Here is a 20,156-nt window from a genome sequence, read left to right on the forward strand (position 1 = left end):
CACCAGCTCCAATGAGCTGAGGCACCAGGCACAATCCTGGGCAGCAGGACTCCCACTGGGTTTGTTCCATTCCTCCTGCCAAGTTTACATCTCACTGAGAAAAGAGAATATACGACCACTTGCCCCTGATGGAGTTGGTGATGTCTGGCCCTATGGCATCCAGCTGCACCCCACATGCCCATGGTGGGCACCACAAAGCCCTTCCAGCACTCCTGGCCCCAGATACCCGTGTGCCAGGAACTGGAACTGCACCGCTGGATGTGCTCTCCCAGCTGCCCTGCATTCCCTGCTCCCACTGCCATGGCTGATCCCACTGCGTCAGGCACATCCTGACAGCTGCTGCATGGCCCTGCTCCGAAACCCCTCCATCACTCAGAAGGCTGTACCTTTACAACTGCCCTTTCCGCCAGAGGATTCAGACATAAATTGTACTTTAAATTCAATATCAGTCATTAATATTTCATGATTACAAAACGTTAAGGATAATGTCACCAGGAAGAATGTCTGGGCAGCTAAAACGGATGAGTCAGAGCTCACCATGGGAGAAGTCAGAGCACTGAAGAGTCTCCCTAGCTTTTGAACCGATCCAGCCTGACAGGCTTCCCTGCCAGAGGGGAGCTGCAGCATTTACTGACTTGTTCTGAAATCCTAGCCACAGCGTGTAAATATTGTCCTTCTGATTCTTGTCACCTCACGTTTCCTCTGGATGCTGAGTTGTGCTGCAATGCCGCCATCCCCTCCTCCCTGCAGAGCCTCCCCATGGAGCCCCCAGTACAGGCTTGGCAATGGTCTACCCCCCTGGGATGGGATCAGGCAGGACTCACAACAGTGCCACAGCCAGAGTGCAGGGGTCATTCCCATCATCCAGCACAGAGCACTGGCACAGAGAGAGACTGGGACGCACCACAGAGCCAGAGACATCCCCTCAGGGCAGTGGGGGTCCAGCCAAGGCCACTGACCTCTCCTCTCCCAGGGCCGTGGGGCCTGTGCCCTTGTCTGGCCAGAGTGGGTGACAGGATCCGACCTCTGGGACCCAAGTCAGGCCTTGACCTGACTCCTTGAACATGAACAGCAGCTTCAATACTCAAGAATGAGCAAAGAAACACTCAGGGAAAAGCCTGGGGAAGGCTCCTGGACAGGCCTTGGCCCATGTCAGCAGGGATAAGGAGGTGCTCTGCAGCCACAACAGCTCCCTGGTACCCACTGCAGGGCAGAGGCAGAGCACAGCAGGGCCCAGGCTACCCTCGTGACTTGCACATCCAAAATATGGAAAACTCTGAAGAACATGGCAATGCCTTTCTGTTTCCCAGCATGGTGCCTGGGATATTCCCACAGTCCCTTCCCAGTGCTGCAGCCCCAGGACCTCCCATCCATTCCTTCTGTGCCAAGCCTGCACCATCCCAAGCACGCAGGAGGCATCCAGAGGTACAAAGCCAGGTGTAGGAACAGTCTGTGAATCCCAAACACTGAGAGCTCTGGCAGAAGCAAGTGCTGACAGTCCTGCAGTGCCACAGGGCTCCAGGTGACAGGCCATCCACACAAGGCACATGACTGATCTGGGGGAGGCAGGTGATGTGAGCACAGCCCCCCGGGAGCCCCTGGTGCTGCTCAGCAGGTGTGAGTGCAGGCAGCAAGCTGCACAGGGATGACTGGCAGAGATGGTGCAGAGATAACACAAATTTGATTAGTGTTCATCAAATATACTATTCGACCATGCTCCCTTATTAATGCTCGGCTCAGGAAGAGTATTTTTAGGTTGTCTAGGGAGATGTCAGACTCAGTGCTGCTGCATTTATTTTTCTTTTTTACTTCAGTGTTGATTAACACTCGTGTCTTGGCCACCCTTGCAATGACAGCACCCATATTCCTCCTCCTGCCCCACTCCAGTTCTGCACAGACTGCTCCACACAGCATTCCTCCCTCTCACCTGCTTCCATGGCCAGGACAGTGATGTTGTGCCACCCTGCAGTCTCCCGGTCCAGGACCTTTCCCGTCACAATAGCGCCTGTCTTGGCATCGATGTCAAAGATCCTCTCGGCATCCGTGCTGCGGTCGATGGCGTACCTGTGACCAGGCAAAAGGGGAAACCGTGAGCAGCTGGATGTGCCAAGCCCACCCTTATCACCAGCCCTAGGAGTACTGGAATCTAACACCACAGGCCCTGTATCCCTGTTCTCCTTGTGCTGTGTTTCAGCACAGTACAGGAAGGCCACGTTTCTACCAGGCTGCAAGCCCAGAGCCTTCAACTTTAATTTAAATGTGGCTTTTGGTGCATAAAGTGGAACTCTGCACAGACTTTGGACAAGGAGAAAAACCTGCTCTGATGGGAACCTTATGCTCTGGATAGACAGAGCAATACAGAAATCGTGGGCTGTAACTTCACTCGTGACTCTGGGAAGCTTCAGTGCTGTGGGTTCAGGAAATGCAGGAACCAAACTGAAGGTGGGCACCCCTGCTCAAGGAGCCCATCTCACCGACTGCCCTCTCTTCTGCTCCTGCTCCTGCATCCACCCAAGTGAGACACCCAGAGGGCAGCACACAGCAGGCTGTAAGCCCGATCTGCAGACACCTCAACTGCAGCTGGCACAAAGCACAGGGTCTGGACTGAACGTGTGCAGTGGTGCACAACAGCATGGTGCAGCGATCTTGGCAGCAGAGCAGTGGGCAGCAGCCTGCATCCCCCCATCAACACAGCACATCATGCCAGCAGCCCCAAGATTTGCCCTATTTTGAGCTTCCCCGTCCCAAGGAACAGGCTGATGATCTCCTCCAGCTCTGTGTCCAGCTGCTCAGCAGAGACCCATCACAGGCAGCTCTCACTCTGCTCATTCACCTGCTTCAGTGCTGCCCCAAACAGTCCCTCCTGAGGGTGGAACCCATGTACTCCCTGGGACACCTCCAGAGAGAACAATTCCCACTTCTCCCCAAGGGCAACCCCACAGCTCACAAGGAGTCAGACACCAGGTTTAGCCCTGAGCCTTCACCAGGACACCACAAATCCATGCATGTCCCAGTGGCATGTCCTGCATTTCCAACCATTACACACAGAATGGAGCAAGCCAACATTAAATCAGGGCATAATGAGATGGGAGCTCCTCAAGGAAAGGGCTGGAATGGAAGTCTGATCCAGCTGAGGCCCTCGAGTACAGCCATAGCACAAATAACACAAACCACCACTGCAATCAGAATTAGAAATCCAGAAGGCCTGCAAATCACAAACAATACAGCATAATGTTATTGTGTACAGCATCTTTCACACACACTGAATCCCAGAGTGCTTCACAGAATTAAATAATACAAGACAGCAAAGAGTACAAAGGATAAATTACCAAAAGGAGGGCTGTGAATAAATTAGAGCCTTCAGTCACATGTTCAACCACAGAAGGAAGATAAATGTAGGGACAAAGCAAACTGGAAAGCTGGCATGGTAGGACTGAGAGGCCACATTGGACAGGAGCAGAGCAGGACAAGCTCCAGGCCTAGCAGCAGGTTCAGGGCAGGGGAGGTGCTCCACGTGCTGCAAAGCAGTTTTCCAGCTGTGGGTCCATCATCCACACAGCTCACAGCCAAGGAACGAAGCTCACCTTCCTTATGCATGGATGACCATAGATGGCCCTGTGTTGTTCTGCCCCATGCCCTGGGATGGGATCAGCTGCAGGTGGGAGTGCCCCTGGCAGAGCCCCATCCATCCACACAGCTCCATCTCTGATGGAGGCACACAAAAAGGCATTCCTACACTGTTTAACATGTTATACAGTACCAGATTACATTCCCTAGCTCTCTCCCTTTCAGACAGATGGGGAGATGAGAGAGTAAATACAACAGCACTTGCCTGTAGCCAAATAAAAACATTCAAAAGTGACTATCTAAATTCACTTGCATCCAACCACCATCTAGTACTTATGAAGCTGAATTCCTCCTCCCCCCTTGCATCTAGAGGTGATGGACATTTCTCACACAAAGCCAGGTACAAGCTCATGTATCTCAAAACCAGCTACTAGGGACTGCCTGCATTTTCTGCCCCAACTCCCAGCTGGCAGAAGAGCTTTTACAGGCACACAGCCAACTCCAAAAGGGACAGTGACACTGTCTTGGCATGTACTGCAGCCTCTCATCCACTCTCTGTTCACTCACTGTAAAGGAAAAGGAGAGGTATGGCCACTCTGAATTGTACTAATCAGTCTGATGTTCTGCTGGAAAGAGGAACAAAAACTGGGATGATAACACCTAATACCTTTCCAATAGCACAACTAATTCTACATAACTGCTTCCATTGTTCTCCCACATCACCTGACCTCAAACATGTCTCGCCTTCTATTCCACTTTTTCATGCTGTTAAGTTCAAGAAGGTACTTCAACCTCCCCATGGCTTCCCTGCCTCTTGGATAAGCCCATGCCTGTTTTGATCACACTTCTGTCACTGCTGCATAAACAGAGACATCTGCAAAAAAAATCCGCAGAGAAAAACCCAGTTAGTGATGGGAGACACTCCCAAGCCTGGACACATCTGACAGGGCTGCCTGCCTGGCCAGAGGGCAGGAGGATGGCAGGGAGTGTTCAGTGTAATGCCACTGGGAACCTGTTCTTAAGCTTCTCGTTGCTCTGCTGCTGAGGTTGTCTTCTGTCCCTTCTGAATAGTCTGTTATGGACATGCTGCCTGTACCCCATGGCCAGGCACAAACCAAACCACAACTCTGATCCCTTTGTCATCACTGTTACAGAGAACTGTCACCTTCTCAGTACTGCCCTAGGGAAGGAGACATAGCTCAGCACACTGCCTTGGCAGGGCTGACCCTGCTGCCACTGTGACAGGCTGACCCTGTGACTGTGGAGGTGGCCAATCCAGGTGGGTCTGCAGCTCTCTGCAGGTGCCAAAGGCCATGGATGCTCTGGAGCACTCGGCTGGCATGGGAGCTGGGGATTGGGAGGGTGGCACAGGGATGTCTATCCAGCCCTGAAAGCCACACCCATAACCTGCTCAGAGCTGCAGATCCCACAACAGACCTCACCTTCCAACAGCTTCCATCTCATCCCATGCTGGAGTGAGCAGTGCTTTGCTGTGTTCCCTCACATCATTTTGTGCAACACAACCTTCACCACCAGCCTCTCCACCTCTACTCCAGCTTCATCTTCACCTGCTCCAGTGAAGTCAAACAGTGCTCCTGACCTGGGAGGAGGCAGCATTTAATCCCTTGTCCTCCAGGCACTCAGAGAAGGAGCTATGCTCATCTCTCCTGCAGCTGGCTGGTGCTCTCTATCTGGAGCAGCCCACAGCTCTGATTGGGATGCGGACCTTGTACTCCATTTCCCTCTCTTCCTGCTGGCACTGCCTGTTGGTTTGGATGTTACAAGTGACTGTTTAATTTCGACAGCTTTCTCGGTGCTCATCTTTCCCATGAATGCACTTCTCAAGCAGTTTGTTTCACTTCTCTCCCGAACACAACAAGAAGCACATTTTATGCCATGTGTTTTGTTAATAGGGAGCTTTTCAAACACTGTATGAAAAGCTTTTTGTTGTGTTTGTTTTTTCCTCCTCTCCCTTTTGTATTGAAGCAGGTTGTAGTTCTTGCTGTGCTGCTGGAGTCTATAAAATGTCCATGTCCAACACGTGTCTCTGGATTTTGTGAATGCCAAACAAGAATATCTCTGAGAACCTTAAATCCCAAGCAACATCTTCCCAGTGCTGATAAAGCCTGGAATGCACACAATCAGAGCACAGGCTCCCACTGCAGAGAGAGAAACAAAAGGCTCCCATACAAACAGCCTCACACACACAGACAGTCTATCACTGTATTACTTCATACAATGGCTCAGCTGAGAAAAACTGCACTACGCCCAGAAAACACACAGCTAAAGCCAAAAAGCCAACTGGAAACTAATTTTTTTTTTCTGAAAAGGAACAGTTCCAGCCTTTGATAGGCAAAAAACCAAGGATGAAATAAAATGAAAAGAACCGGACCTTTAGGAGGGCATTTCCCACACTGGTAGCACAGAAGGTTTTGTGCCCCACAGAGGGTTCATACAGCCACTTGGCCATGCTGAGCTCAGCATGGCCCCCTGCTCATGCACTGGTGTCCCTGCGAGGGTGTCCTCCTCTGAGAGATGGGGTGATCTCCAGGTGCCTCCTCACACCCAAGGCAAGCAGCTGCCAGGGGCTCCGCAGCCAAAGTGCAGCTGGAGTGAGGCAGTGAGGAGGTGCCCCAGGGACATCCCTTCAATCCTCACATGTTTGTAACAGGTCACTGTGACCCAGTCCAGCTTGTGGGAAGGGATTTGTTTTCAAACCAAGTTGCTGCATCCTGTGGGACACACAGATCACCAGGAGGGCAGGGGAATATCAGACTGCAATGTGCCTCTAGCAGTTGGCTTTGGGCAGAGCAGCAGGAGTCTTGTTCGTGCTGGCCTGGGGCTGAAAACAAAAAGCCAAGGGCACCTCCCTTCCCATTTGGCTAAAAATACCTCCCAAACCTTGTTACTGGCAGCCCTGGTGTCAGCAGGACCTGGAAACCCTGACAGAGCTGATTTCTGTTCTGCTGTCTCTGACAATCCTTGTTCTTTCCTGCCTCAAGGGGAGAGTGCATCTCGACATGACAGGAAGTGGTGGCTCTCCCCTATTCACAGGCAGAGCCAACACAGGCCCAAGTTGAGGAGAGCAGCCACTGCAGAAGCACAGCCCTGCCTCTGCCCCCACCTCTGGCAGACGAGGAGCAGGAAGTTAAAGGGATCCACTGAACTGCAGCAACTTCAAAGGGTTCATACCAACTTCAAGGTGACGAGGATCAAATGCTGGTCATGCCGTCAGGACCAGGTGCTCTCTGATGTATCAGAGGTGAAGTACAAGTGCTGGCTTCTTGTGACTGTACTTCCGAGCAGCACACTTGAAACGAGAGGTGACTTAGTGCTGTCTCCTGCTGATGGGTTAGTGTCACATCCTGGTGCTGCAGGGTGCTGGCATTCATGTCTGTGCACCGCTTTGAAGCTGTTAACAGCTGCCTACGCAGCAAAGTATTTCATTAAATTACCTGGCTAGCCAGAGGACAGGGAAGCAGGCGAGATCCAACTGTACCTTCCACTTGCATTGGTGCTGCATCAGCACGACCAGTATAAACCTGCAGCTCCCCTCGGTACATGTTAAAATGTCTGTGAAGGCTCACCCAGCTGCACTGCCGCTGCTCATGACCGCAGGGATTGCCAGCACAGAGGGAGTGAAGCGATGGACCAAGTCCCACAGGGCAGCGTGGGGGACACAGGATGAGCTACCTGCCTGAGGATACCTAGAGGCAGGACACATATTTGAATGCATCAAGCCTGACAAGGGAAAACACATGGCAATTCCCAAGCTGCAACAGATGCTTGGGAGTCCTGTTGGCTGAGTCCTTGTGTCTGAGCACGAGGCATTGCCTTGCCAGCACTGTGCTCACTGTAGGAGAGACTCCCAAAGCAAAGTCTGGGCTTTCACCATCTTGTTCGTGCCCAGTACTTGAACCTGCTTCTCTCTGGTATCCACTGCCTTCCATACAGCATTAAGAGTCGCTCTTCACTGCTTTCTTTTGGTCTGTCTGCAAAAAATGCAGCAAGCTCCACAAGGAAGCAGCATAAAATACAAGGGAAAAAAAAAAAAAAAAGAATAGCTCTGTCCCAAAGGTCCCTTTTCTACAATTACAGATCAGAAAATAAAACCTATATTCTGCAGCACTGCTAGAAACAGTCAAGTGAAAAAGCACATGCACGCATGTGCAGAGAGTTATGTGGACACACCACTCTCCTGAAGGGTGAGTGCTGACAGACACGTGCTCAAAGGCAACAAAGAAAGAAATCAGACAGGTAGGCTGACTGGAGAGGGACTGGAGAGTCACATGTGAGCAGAGGCATGTTGAGAACACATTCAGCACTCAGCACCCACTAGTAGTGCAAGTGGTGCAGCACTTGCATCCACAGTTCCTGGCACACCAAGGCTGATTTCATTCACACTCCCCCCAAAGTCAACTTTGAGCATCCAGCTTTGTGACACAGTACTCTCTGCTAGCTGCCAGGCATCTGTAGATGGCAGCTTTCCATGTGTAAATGCACTTCTGAGCTTTCCAACCATCACAGTCTTTGTTTCCATGAGGACCAAGATATCCTCCCCACCCCACCATGAAACAGGAACCCACGGCTGCACAGCACTGAGCTCAGTGCCCCGAACAGGCACTGGGGGACATCACTGAATGCAACCAAGTGCTGCAACTGAGCCCTCTCTGGCCAGTCCCCCTTCACCCCACACCCCTAGCCCTGTCCTTCCTAGTCTATTGCTGCGGGGCTGACTCCCTGCAGAGCTCTCAGCCGAAGCCAGTGCTGCTCCCTGGAAGTGAGCAGCTCCACGGGCGCCTGCAGCCCCGCCGGCACCTGGCACCAGAACACACATTTCAAGGAAATTTTCCACACGTTGAGGATGTTTTCTGAACACCAGATTTCCAACCCAACTGCTCGTGACTCGGGCCAGTTGGCAGGGGCAGAAGGCTGCTTTGTGCCTTAGGTAATAACAATTTAACAAGGTAACAATCTCTTTAGCCACAAATTAAATGGAAATGGGAAATGTCCTGTGCAGATAAGCTGCTGCCTGGATTATGTCCCCTGCCCAAATATAAACCCCTCTGATCTTTGATCCTATGCACACAGGCACGCACACACAGCCAGGCTGTGGCTCTGCACCTCCCAAGCCTCACCTCATTTATCACCCTTCACCACTGTCCTCCTGCCACTCCTGGTGTCTGGCCTGTGTCAGGTACCACTGCAGATACCTTGCTGTCAGCAGCAAGGACACGCAAGCATCACCCAGCCACCCTCCCTGACACTCCCTTGTGCTCACAGAGCCATCACCTGTCAGTGACGTATCCTCTGCCTGAGAGACCGCTGCGCTTGCCTGTGCACAGGCTGCCACTCACCTGCCAGCTGCCTGTCCCACGAGACACTCACACACTCAGCCACACATGCAGCACTTGCCACTTTTACCTGCACTCTCCCACCTCCTCTGTCCCAGCCATGGCCACAAGGCCTCCCAGGCCATGTGTCCCTTGCAGGTGGCCCCATGCCCACTGCTGGAAGGGGGATGATGTGAGGTGTGGATGGCTGCTTTACCGGACAGGGTGGTTCGCTGTGTCCGGGTCCAGGGCAGTGACCACCCCCACGATAGATCCAACATGCGCATCCTCCTGGACCTCCATCAGGTTGGAGGGGGGCCGGAACTCGGGGGGCTCATCGACGTCCAGCACTGAGACCCGCACGATGGTCTGGTCCCGAAAGGTGCCCAGGTCCACGAACCGTGGGTCCACGAACTTGTTGAGGGCCTCCACCACCACAGTGTGCACTTTTTTTGACTCGTAGTCAAGAGGCTGGGATAAGGGAAGAGGGTCAGCCACAGCCAGCCCAAGGAGCCCCTCTGTTGCCCCTTCCTTCACCAGAGATATCGGGGCAGTACTAGAGCCACTAAAGCCACCTGCTCTCAAGCAGAGCCTTTGTAGCAGCCTGGGGGCTTCTACTTTGCCCTTCTGCCAGCAGCACCCACACCAAGGAGGCAGGAGGAAGCAGAAGCCTCCAGCCCACTTCCCTTAGGGCCCACAACAGGGTGCCCAGGCTGTGAGCAGCCAGGATTCACTGGGAAGACAGCACAGTGTGTGCTGCACATGAGCGAGTTTTCATCATTAATCACCCTGCTCTTATTTCTACAGGGGAGGCAAGCGGCATACAGTGGCCTTGAAGAACAATCATTCTTTCTTGCCTGCACCAAGTATTTGCCTGATTGTTTTTGCCACCAAAAGCAGATACAGTTAAAGTGCTGCTGGTCAGGTACACGAATTAGGTGGGCATTTTTCTCCTCTAACAGGTGCTATCAATAACAGCTGTAAGCATTCCTCTCTGTAGTCCTATGCATGGTGTCTCCTCTGCACAGCTCACTGCTTCACTGCAACCCCCCAAGCCAGCCTGGGGGACTCCAGCAGGCACTCTGTGCTGCTCCTTTTCAGCCTTTCCTCCAAACACAGCCCTGTGTTTTGCCATGCAGGCAGAGCACAGACAGGTCTCTTCCCTGCATCAACAGGCACAAAAATGCAACTGCTACTGCTAGAGCAGCACTCAGAGCATTTTCTTCAACTCAGATTCAACAGCCGCAGTCGCCTAAGGAGAGGGTCCGCCTAGGGACCTGTGCCCTCCCTACTCAATCAACACTTCTCACCTTCTGTACTGTGATGACAGCCTCTTGGGTATTGCTGTCCGTGGTGACTTTGAACATCTCCACCCCTTCCTCATCCTTCACTTGATAAGTCATGTCCGTGTTCTCCCCGACGTCAGAGTCCTCTGCCTTCACCCTCCCGATGGCAGTGCCCACAGGGGCCGTTTCAACAATGCTGAACTGATACATCTCTGGAGGAGAAACGGGTACCAGGGTCACTGCTTCTGCCTTTGAACCACCCCAGCCTTCACAACTTCCCTGGGGAACCTCTGGGCTGTGAGGGTTGCTCAAACCCACTGTATCTGCAGTCCAGAATGCCCCAACAGGAGAATTAAATGCAGCAGCCAAAAACAAGGGCTGAGGCAAGACAACTGGGGAGCCCTGACATTCCAGGTGCTGTGTGAAGTAAGGGCTGATTTCTCTGCATGGACACTGCCCTGCAATGAGTACTCTTGGATTCCTTGCAAAGATTCCTTTGCAAATTCCGATTTTTAGGTGATGCAGCCCAAGAGCTGAGCCTCTTCCAGCTGCAGCTCTTTCCCTGGCCTGCCAGCCTTGAGCTGCCAGGCCACAGTTGGAGAGCACTGCACAGCCCTCACAGCCCAGTCCTCGCAGCAGGATCACCCTGCACCTTGTCTGGGGAGGGTCCCAAATCAGACACCGGCACCAGTCACAGGCCATTAGCAGCAAGTTGGAAAACAGAGCTGTGCTGTGTCAAGGCTGCTACCCCTGAGCAGTGTCACTGTCCTCACACCAGGGCAAGGCTGTGACAAGATCTCACAGAGCACCCAGGAGGGGCCAGGCCAGCAGCCAAGTTCTGGCCTCAGCTCCCAGGGGACAGCAGCATGGTGGACCTTGGAGTGGCTCAGGGGAGGGCCGGCCCTGCTCTCCTACCCTGCAAGCCATGCTTGTTTCCAGGACCTGCAGTGGAGCAGGGATCTGGCACGCACTGTGCTGCCAGGCAGGGACACATTCAGACCCAGGCCAGGAGCTGTGCATGCCATGGTCCTTTGGTACTGTCACCCTGGCAGCAGTTGAAGTGGCCAGGCTGGCTCAGCCTGCAGGTTCCATCCCACCACCCACAGGGGACCAGGACATGCTCCAGTGCCCACCCCCACTGCCAGCAGCACTTACTCTGGGGGAAGCGTGGTGGGTTGTCGTTGACATCAGTGACCACGATGGTGACTGTGGTGGATCCAGACAGGCCGCCCAGCTGTCCTGCCATGTCTGTAGCACGGATCACCACCTCATAGCGGTCCTGTGTCTCGCGGTCCAGGTCTGCCACGGCCGTCCGGATCACACCTGCAAACCAGCAGGACAGCTGAGCACAGGCAGCTCACAGAGCCACAGGCAGGCTGAGGCTGGAAGGCGTCACTGGAGATTACTTTGGACAAGATTCAGACCTAAACAGGATCAGCTGGATCTCCCTCTTCAGAGAGGAGATGGGGAAGATGCTCTGCTATTTCACTAACCTTCATGGCTCTTCCCTGGACTCACTCTGGTATGCCCACAGAATCATACCTGGTGTCAGATACAGCACCTGCATCTCACCAGTGTACGGCAGAAGGGACTGTCACCTCCCTTGACTGCTGGGGACACTCTCCCCAGCCAAGCCCTGGTGCTGCAGGAACACACTGCTGGCCACAAACAGTATCTGCTGAACTCCTTTGCAAGAGGTCACATGAGCAAAAGCCAACTAAGGGGAGAGAAGGGCACTGGGGAGAAGAAGCCCAGGGGGTTGTCAGCCAGCCAGAAACATCCCAAATATCCTCCTAAAGCCCAGGAATGGCCACAGGCCCAACCTGCTCCCAGCAAGTCTCCTCATGAAGCGTGAAAGAGTCCCAACTGCTGCTTTTCCTGTGGGCTATTTGCAGCTCCCACTGGGTTAAACCCTGGCATAGAGGAAGTTTGTGCTTTTCTGCAGGGTGACCGGGAGGTGGGTGAAAGATCTGGGGTGGGTCAGAGGATTGGTGGGGGCAGGAGTCACAGGAAGAGAAGACTCATACTCATCACCATCCAAATGTGAGGGCTGTGCTGGAGCCAGCCTCAAGGTCTGCTCTGTAAAAACCCAGACTGAGTCACAAAACCCCTCTGGCACAGATCTACAACAGCCCACTTATCCTGATCTGCTGAGCAGGAGCCAGGCTTGCTGTAGCACCCCTTACAGAACAGGGGTGCCCCTGCCCAGGCTCCATCTACCAGATGCTGTGGTCTGGGCACATCTCAGGGGGACTTGTGTGATTTGGAGAATTGGGGTGGTGGGGGCAGCACATTTCTAAAAGTCTGTCTGCACAAAACCTCTCATTTTCAAGTGCCCTTCTAAGTTAAGGAGACCAGAGAGGACAAAACACACGCTCTGTGTCAGAGAATGCACTGGAGCTTAACAAAATGAATGGTATGGTATTCACTTCTTACAAAATTAAGTCTCTTAAAAACAGTGTTTATAGGTCTCCAGTATTCATCTGGGATTGGGGAAATGACCAGGACTAAAATATAAAGGAATGTAAAACAAGAAGCAAAGAGCAGTAAAAGCCTGAAACCTCTGTGAATGGCAGAAATTACCACTCACCCACGACTGTTTTATTTAAATTGAAACAAAGTAGGGAAGAGAAATTTTCAGGATGAAAGAAAGAAACGATTCTGCCTTGACGTGGCACCAGGGTCAGGAAGGAAGGAGCGCCTACATGGATACAAAGTCATTAGCACCACATTCCAGTCCCGAGGCACCAGTAGCACCCCATAACAGACAGGAATCAGCTTTAAATCCCCTCCAGCTCAGTCTTTTAACATTCCCACAGATTTAGACATTGGTATACGTTTTTGTAAATCCTCTCTCTTCCAGGGTTTTCTGTTTAACTATCAGCTTTGCCTCCTCCTACTGTGAACTGCAAATTCATCTCTGCTTTGTTTCACCAGTAATCCTGCCCGGTGCTAGGGACAATACTGGAAGAGAACGCTGGAATGTGTCCCCAGTGAGGGGTCTGACCCAGAGGGAACAGGGAGCTCTCTTTCTTGCTGAGCAAACAGTAGAGACTCATCCAGTGCTCTGAGCACCGTGCAATGCATTTGGTGATGTGCAGCACATCAAGCAGTGGCAGAGCATCGAAGCTCCAAGTCACCAAGAGCACAGCAGAGGGGGAGCTGATTTCCAGCAGGCTACAAGGAGCCAAGATATGGTTACAGGGTTAGACCCCAAGGCTACCAGGTATCTGCACTCCACGGCCAGCAGGTTTCCAGTTTCCCTGTTCATGTGTCTGGTGTGGCCTTGTGCACCTCCAGACAAGGGCTCACACCATGGAGCCACTGGTGCTGTGGCCCAAAGGCAGCCAGAAATGCCACTGAGCTGCGAGGATGAAATTCCTCCCCCTCGCCCTTTGCATGACATTACAGGTGCAGCAGGAGCTGGCAAAACGGTTCAGGAGACATTTATCACTCCTTCCTTTCTGAAACTAGCAATTATTCCAATGATTAGCATTGTTAGGATTTATTATAAAGACACAACCATCCTTTCAGATCGTTGTCATTCTCTCACGGATAAGCACAATTATCACCCAGCTTCCCTTGTCCTTCTGTCACTTCAGGTTGTGTAATTACCTGGACTCTCCTGCCTTCAGCCCCATGGATAAGGGAGCAGGTGATCATCCTGTGATGCTCTGACCCTCTCATTCATCCTGGCTCTGCTCAGAGGAAGCCATTTGACAAGGAGTCCCACTCCACCTCACACAAAGAGGCAGAGGGGACGCAGGAAGGGGAGGCAAGAGCGTGCCCATGGGCACCCATCCCAGCAAGGATGGCACCCTCCCACCTGGGCAGCAGGGCCAGCCCTGCACAAACACGCAGGGCTCAGGGACCAGCCCCAGCTGCTCGTGCTGACAGGCCTCCACTGTGAATACAAAACCGCTATTTCTGGGCAAGCACTATCTCATTGAAATTTAAGCAATTCTGTTAATTAACGGGGTCTGAAGCATTTTATAATGAAAATTATTCATGTCAGCACAATAGTGATGAATTGGGATGAGAGGGAAAAAGCTCATGCATTCACCAAGGCTGTAATGACTTAACTGAGCTGCTCGTAATGATATGGCTCATAATACACCATGCAAGATGGGAGGAAAGTGCTCAGGCACTTCCCAGAACACCTCCAAGGTCACTTGTCCCAACGGGGAGCAAGTCCAGGCCACTTGGCACAAGCAGAGCAGGGCAAATGTCCCCAGCCAGCTCCTGTTCTTTCAGCAGCACAAGGCAGACAAAATCTCTGCCTGTGGCAGGGGTGGAGACTGATCAGAAACTCCCTCTCATGGTGTTGTGTGTCCAGTCCATCCTGGAAAGGTGGGCATCTGCTGCAGACAAACTGCCAGACCTCCAGGAGCCCCATCAGGATTGCCACTGGCATGCTATTCCCAAATTCCATGGGCCACACCAGGCCACCAGACTGAGAGTGAGGCTGGTTTTGTCCTCTAGGCCGAGGTACCACTCACCATTTGCTAATGGCCATGGCAAATCGGGGTCTCCACACATGCTCCACATCCATGTGGCACTGAGGGTCCCCAGCAGCAAATCCACATGGCCACATCGTTCGGAGCCAAGACAGTCTCTGCTCCCAAAACCTGACCCCCAGGGACTCTGCAAAGAAGCTGCAAGGGATGGAGGCAGACCTTCCTCAGGGCTGCACAGAGAGCACAGAAAAGTCATTGCTATCATCTCCCAAGATTCACCTTCTTTCCAGCTGGAAAAACTGACAAACTTTGTCTTTCCCAGACACTGCTAACAAAGCAAGAACAACCTCGAGCTCAGACTTGTCTCCCCCGTTCTTGTCAGTATCTGTTATAGCTGAATAATGTGGACACATGGTGGCATACCCTCTGGTACAAGGCACATGTGGCTTTCCAGCATGATCCAGATTAATCAGTATAATTACCAGGCAAGGGGACACTTACAGCATCACATAAATACCACTGAATCTGTTCCAATGGCAGACTCTCTTCGGGTGATAAAAACAGAGCAGGACAAAGCACCCAGCAGGTAACTGCCTTCCAGGAATCCCATCATGATGGGCTTTGCTCTGTTCTCTGGTACTTCCAGGTCAGATGTCCACATCCTCAAAGGCTGTCTGGACAAGGCACCTTCCAGCTGAGGGCAGGAGGAGCAATAAGCCAGAAAGTCATGGAGTAACAAACAGGGACCTATCCTAAGGAGGTTCCTGATCCATCGACAGCTCAGCAGGCAGTCTTCAAAGGCAGATGAGATTACCCTGGGCCATAAAGAGTCAAGTTTTTAGTATCTCCAGGGATGGAAGTGCCACCATCATGGTGACAAGCCTTGTCTTCCTGCCATTTCGGTCTTTTAACCGTGCGTGCCTGAGAAGAATCTGGGTCTGTCTCCTCTATCCCCCTCTTATTTAGCTGGATAAAACGGATTTATTTCTGCCAGCAGCCTGGTCAGTTAGATCAAACCCATCTCTGCCTCAGGCCAGGAATGGCAAGGCACCTGCCAAGCAGACTGCAGATTCCTCACCTGTGCCCTCACCTGCCTACAGGGACACAGAAATACCAATATATCTGCCAGGACACGAGTCCTGCTGGAAGCACACACCCTGGAGGAGGTCAGCCCTTGCAGAAGAGGTCTTGGCTGCAAAAACCAAAACTTCAGCCACCCATCCTGTCCTTCAGCTCAGCACAATTTGGGAGGCAGAAGCTAAAGGTGCTTTGAGTGAAGTATGAGGCAAAAAGGGTCAGGAAGCTCATGGAGCACTTAATAAGGGCTTGTTCCAGGCTGCAATCAGCCTTGCCCATGCCAGTGCAGAGAGACAGCACACTCACCCTTCCTTTGTCCCTTCTTTTAGCAGCTAAGTCCCTCATCACTTAACATAAATTCCCTTGGCACATTACTAGATACACTCTCTCATTTCAAGAAGACCCAAGATACAATTTGGTCCTGAATCAGCTGAAGTTCCTGCACAAGTCTCAGAAAAGGGCTGTTAATGTTCAATCTCGCTAACAAGAGAAATCCCCTTAAATAAACGTGACTTCTCTGCAGACTCTTGTGCCTTACACTCAGACTCCCTTTGTGCCTGTGCACAGCTCTGGTGGATAAGGCACAGGGATGGGGCACAGACCTGCACAAACCCCTGGGCACACAGGAACACACATGTACTGATACATCTGTGTTTCCAGGCATCAAGGAGCATTTTTAACAAACTGGCAAGAGTGGCAGAGAAACATGTTCTGCCTCCCACCACCACATCACACAGATGAACAGCTCATCAGCCCAGCTCAGTGTGCAGCAGGCTCCCAGACACAGCTCCTTTCCCAGTCCAGCCCTACTGCCCCAGGACCAGGGCTGTGGTCTGTCTCCAAACAGCAAGGCTGGCAGGTAGGGGTGAAACAACTAAGGACTGCACACAAATAACCATTAGCTTCATCCCAGCAGGTCAGTATCTCCATTTTCCCTAGCATAAAAAACTCCAAGCCCTTACCGGCTCAGTCTTTAAATCAGGACACACGCTCTAGAACTCAGGAGCTGGTTTAAGTCATCACAAATGCCAGACTGCATTTCAAATACCTTCAGAGTTCTTCTGCCTTTTCCCTGCATTCAGCAGAGTGACAGATTTGAAGAACAACCTCTTCCTTACAGTAAAAAGCCAGGTTCCCATGCACAGCCCCAAACTGACAAGCTGGCTTTTAAGGAAAGCACCAAACATCACAAAACCTATGGTGTTACAAGCTCTGGTTGCTCTATAGCATTCAAAATCCCTACAAAGGGATGCACAAGACTGCTGGAAACAGGGGCACCAGGTTGTGGGGTGTTGAGCGGTTTCAGGTTCCCTCCCAAGGAAGGCTGTGTGCAAGGGATCACAGGCAGCAGTGAGCCTCCAGCCACACTGCCCAGGGATAAGAAAGGGCACTGCAAAGGACATGGGAAAAGACATGAGCAGGCAGGCACAGCTGCCTGCCAAATGAGAGATTTGCCCCTATAAAGGTGAATAATCTGCAGTGGTACGGAGAATGCAGGGTGATATAAAGCAGCATGAAAACAGCCTGTGGATTCAATGCATGAATTTCTCCTCTCACGTAAATGCATTGAGAGTGCCCACGCTCAGGTGCATGTCTCCATATTGGAAAAGCATAAACTTGAAAGATCTTAGTGAGGATGAGATTCCTGGAGCTGGAATAGGAGCTGCCACTAAACCTCCCACTCTGTGTAACTCTGGGCAGAACTGGGCTCATGGCTCAGCAGCGGTGAGGGAGACTGCTGTCAGATTAGCACTCTCACCCAGAGCCAACACCCACCACAGCAGTAGAAGAGGTTGTTTCCCTCTGGAAACAGCAGGGCAGAGCTGTGTGCTGGTAGCTGTGAGAGCACAGCCTCCTCAGCAGATGAGGGCAGCCACAGCACAGGCACTGCTGCTCACCTGCTGCAAGGAGCAAAGATTGGCTGCACCCTGTCTGAGTGAGGAAGGCAGCACAAAGCTTACAAAGCTTAATGCCTGCAGGCTCTTGCAACAAGCCACAGGGATATTCTTACAGCTGGCAAGAAAACCTTGCCTCAAAAGCTTATGCATACAAAGCTTCCCACTCATATGAAAAAAAGCCAGCCTAGACCTTCAGCACACACGGGTGAAGTTCTTGAACCTGATCTGGTGTACACAACACAAGTTTCAGACTGTGAAACTAATCGCAAAGCATGAGAGTGGCAGGCGTATATGAAAGAAAGAAAAGCTCACATGCATCAGCTGTGCTTTCTCTTCACCATCATTTAATTCTGGAATCTTCCTACAGCATAAATGCCATACTGCTGCTCCCACTATTCCAGTGGAGCCATTTAGATGCTTGTCTCCCTCCAAAAAGACCCGAGACACTACAGGCATTCAAGGCTTACTGAGTGGCAGGACTTGGCATAGCACAGCATCCAGACGGTTTGGGTCCGCCTGTGAAAGGTCCTTTGAATACAAAATCCCAGCTGAACACTACAGCTGGTAACATCCAAGAACAGGAGACAAAGTCAGCTACACATGGTCCATGTTCTGTACTCAAGCACGGAAACCACTTTTGTGCATGCCACACCTGTGCTAGGGAGGAGGGTGTGAAAAGACCACAAGACAAGGAGGGAAGAAAGAACCTGTGCTGGAAGGAATCAGGGGCTGAGGTGGTGTGCAAGGCAGCACATGCATGCATGGAGATGCAAGGAACAGCAGAGAAGGAGGTCAAAACCAAAAAGGGATATCAAATTGTTCTTCATTATCATATATTATAAGAAATGTAACATGCCAGGTTTTTATGGTTCTTTTTATGGCCATTAATAACAATGGTGGCTCTGAGAGCTACGCTGCTGCTATGGATAATTAAATCTTATGCTCAGGGCAGAAGCTGGGCCACCCCAGGCAATCAGACCTGGATTCCCCTGTGCAGCATAAAGACTTATTCTAACAGAATAAGAGTGGGAGCAGGTTGGGGTGTGCTTGGATGGATATGATGACACCATGTGCCCCCACAGCACTGCTGCATCCACATGGGCCAGCACTGATGGGGGCACAGGACAGGCTGCAGCCACAACTTGAGTGGCTGATGGGCAGAGCTGCAGTTCCTGCAGTGCTGGTGAGGCAGCTGCCACGGGCCATTTGCAGCTCAGACACCACCAGTCAGCCCCAACACCTGTGTTAGCAGCCAGATATCCTGGGAACAGACGTGCTCAAGAGGGGTTGGAGCCTTCTGCAGACTGTCAGCAATTCTGCCTTTATGAAACACAAGCAAGCAAAACAGTAAATCAACCCCCCAGTGTATGAAACGGCCAGCTTGAGAATTAAGACACAAAAAGTCAAGGAATCAAGAAGCTTGGATTCCCAGAGTGACATTAATTCTCACCACAGTCCCACAGGGCACATTTTAGTTTATGCTTTAATACAGAGCATTAATGTGGCAGGAAGCTGAGCCTCAGCACGTCTTGGCTTGTGCAGTTTGCTCCCAGTGGTCTCTCTTCATTCTAGCAGCCAGCCTTCCACTCACACAAATCTGTCTCAGATTGACAGGATCTCACGTGCACCTGAATTTTCAGTGTTTAGCCTATTGTTCTTACACACACAATAAAAAACAAAGCAAATCTGGGAGAGAAGAGAGCCCAGGTGCAACAGCTCCTGAGCAAGGGGTGGGTACAGCCCCAACCTGCTGTTTGTGCCCTCTCCCCACTGCACCAGCCTCAGTCCAGACAAAGGCATTTCCCACCACATGCCACAGTGCTGATGCCAGGTGTGTGTAGGAGCTCCCAAACTCCCAAATCTGAGCGTTCCTCCAGCAGCAGCCAGGCTGGTGGCAGAGCCAGGGCTGGGACCAGCTTCCCCATGTGCACCAGAGCATCGTTAGGAGGTGCAGGGTTTCTTGCAGAGGCTCAAGCACACAGACCTTTACACTCTCCTTACATCACCATCTCCAAACAAATTTCACTCTGACTTACACAAGAACAGCCTTAAAAAATGCCTATCAGCACAGACACAGATCAGCCTGACAGAGACTTGGGACTCCAGCCCAGGGGTTGATCTCAGTCCATGCCACAGTGGTTCAGGAACAGGATGGGGAAGACTTTGTGTCCAGTTTTCCAACACAAGCTGCAGCTCCTCAGCCTTCTTGTCCTTTGACAAATTTTCATTAAACTATGGGCACTTTACTGCATGCTTTGTGCCTTAAATATCCCTTATTAGCATTTGAGTGTCTTCCCTCCTTAGCAAGCTTGTGAGGCTCCTATTAAGGGTAATGAGAGTCAAACTCCTGGGAGGCAAGGAGAATATATACCCCAACATCTCCTGGTTATGGTCTACTCTAACCAGTATGTCAGAGCATCATCTGCCAGGGATTTATTACAGAGGCATTTTACAACAGGCTCTATTATAAGTTATTAAGGAATGGAGCAGCTTCTACTGTTCTTTCATTAAATATTAATAGAACATTTATAAACCTAT

General features: G+C 51.6%; 1 protein-coding gene across 2 annotated transcripts in view; it reads right to left on the reverse strand.

Moving 5' to 3' along the window:
• The window catches only part of CDH22 (cadherin 22), a 52,136-nt gene that overhangs the window by 17,275 nt on the left and 14,705 nt on the right, over positions 1-20,156 (reverse strand). For both annotated transcript variants that reach the window (XM_066198905.1, XM_066198904.1), the window contains exons 4-7: positions 11,342-11,509; positions 10,211-10,398; positions 9,118-9,371; positions 1,928-2,064 (exon numbers count right to left, since the gene is read on the reverse strand). In XM_066198905.1, coding sequence (XP_066055002.1) covers positions 1,928-2,064; positions 9,118-9,371; positions 10,211-10,398; positions 11,342-11,509 — 747 coding nt within the window. The remainder of the gene's footprint in view (positions 1-1,927; positions 2,065-9,117; positions 9,372-10,210; positions 10,399-11,341; positions 11,510-20,156) is intronic.

This window comes from Chamaea fasciata, unplaced genomic scaffold, assembly GCF_029207755.1.
Source record: "Chamaea fasciata isolate MVZ Bird 193981 ecotype frontalis unplaced genomic scaffold, bChaFas1.0.hap1 SCAF_17, whole genome shotgun sequence".
NCBI lineage: Eukaryota > Metazoa > Chordata > Aves > Passeriformes > Sylviidae > Chamaea > Chamaea fasciata.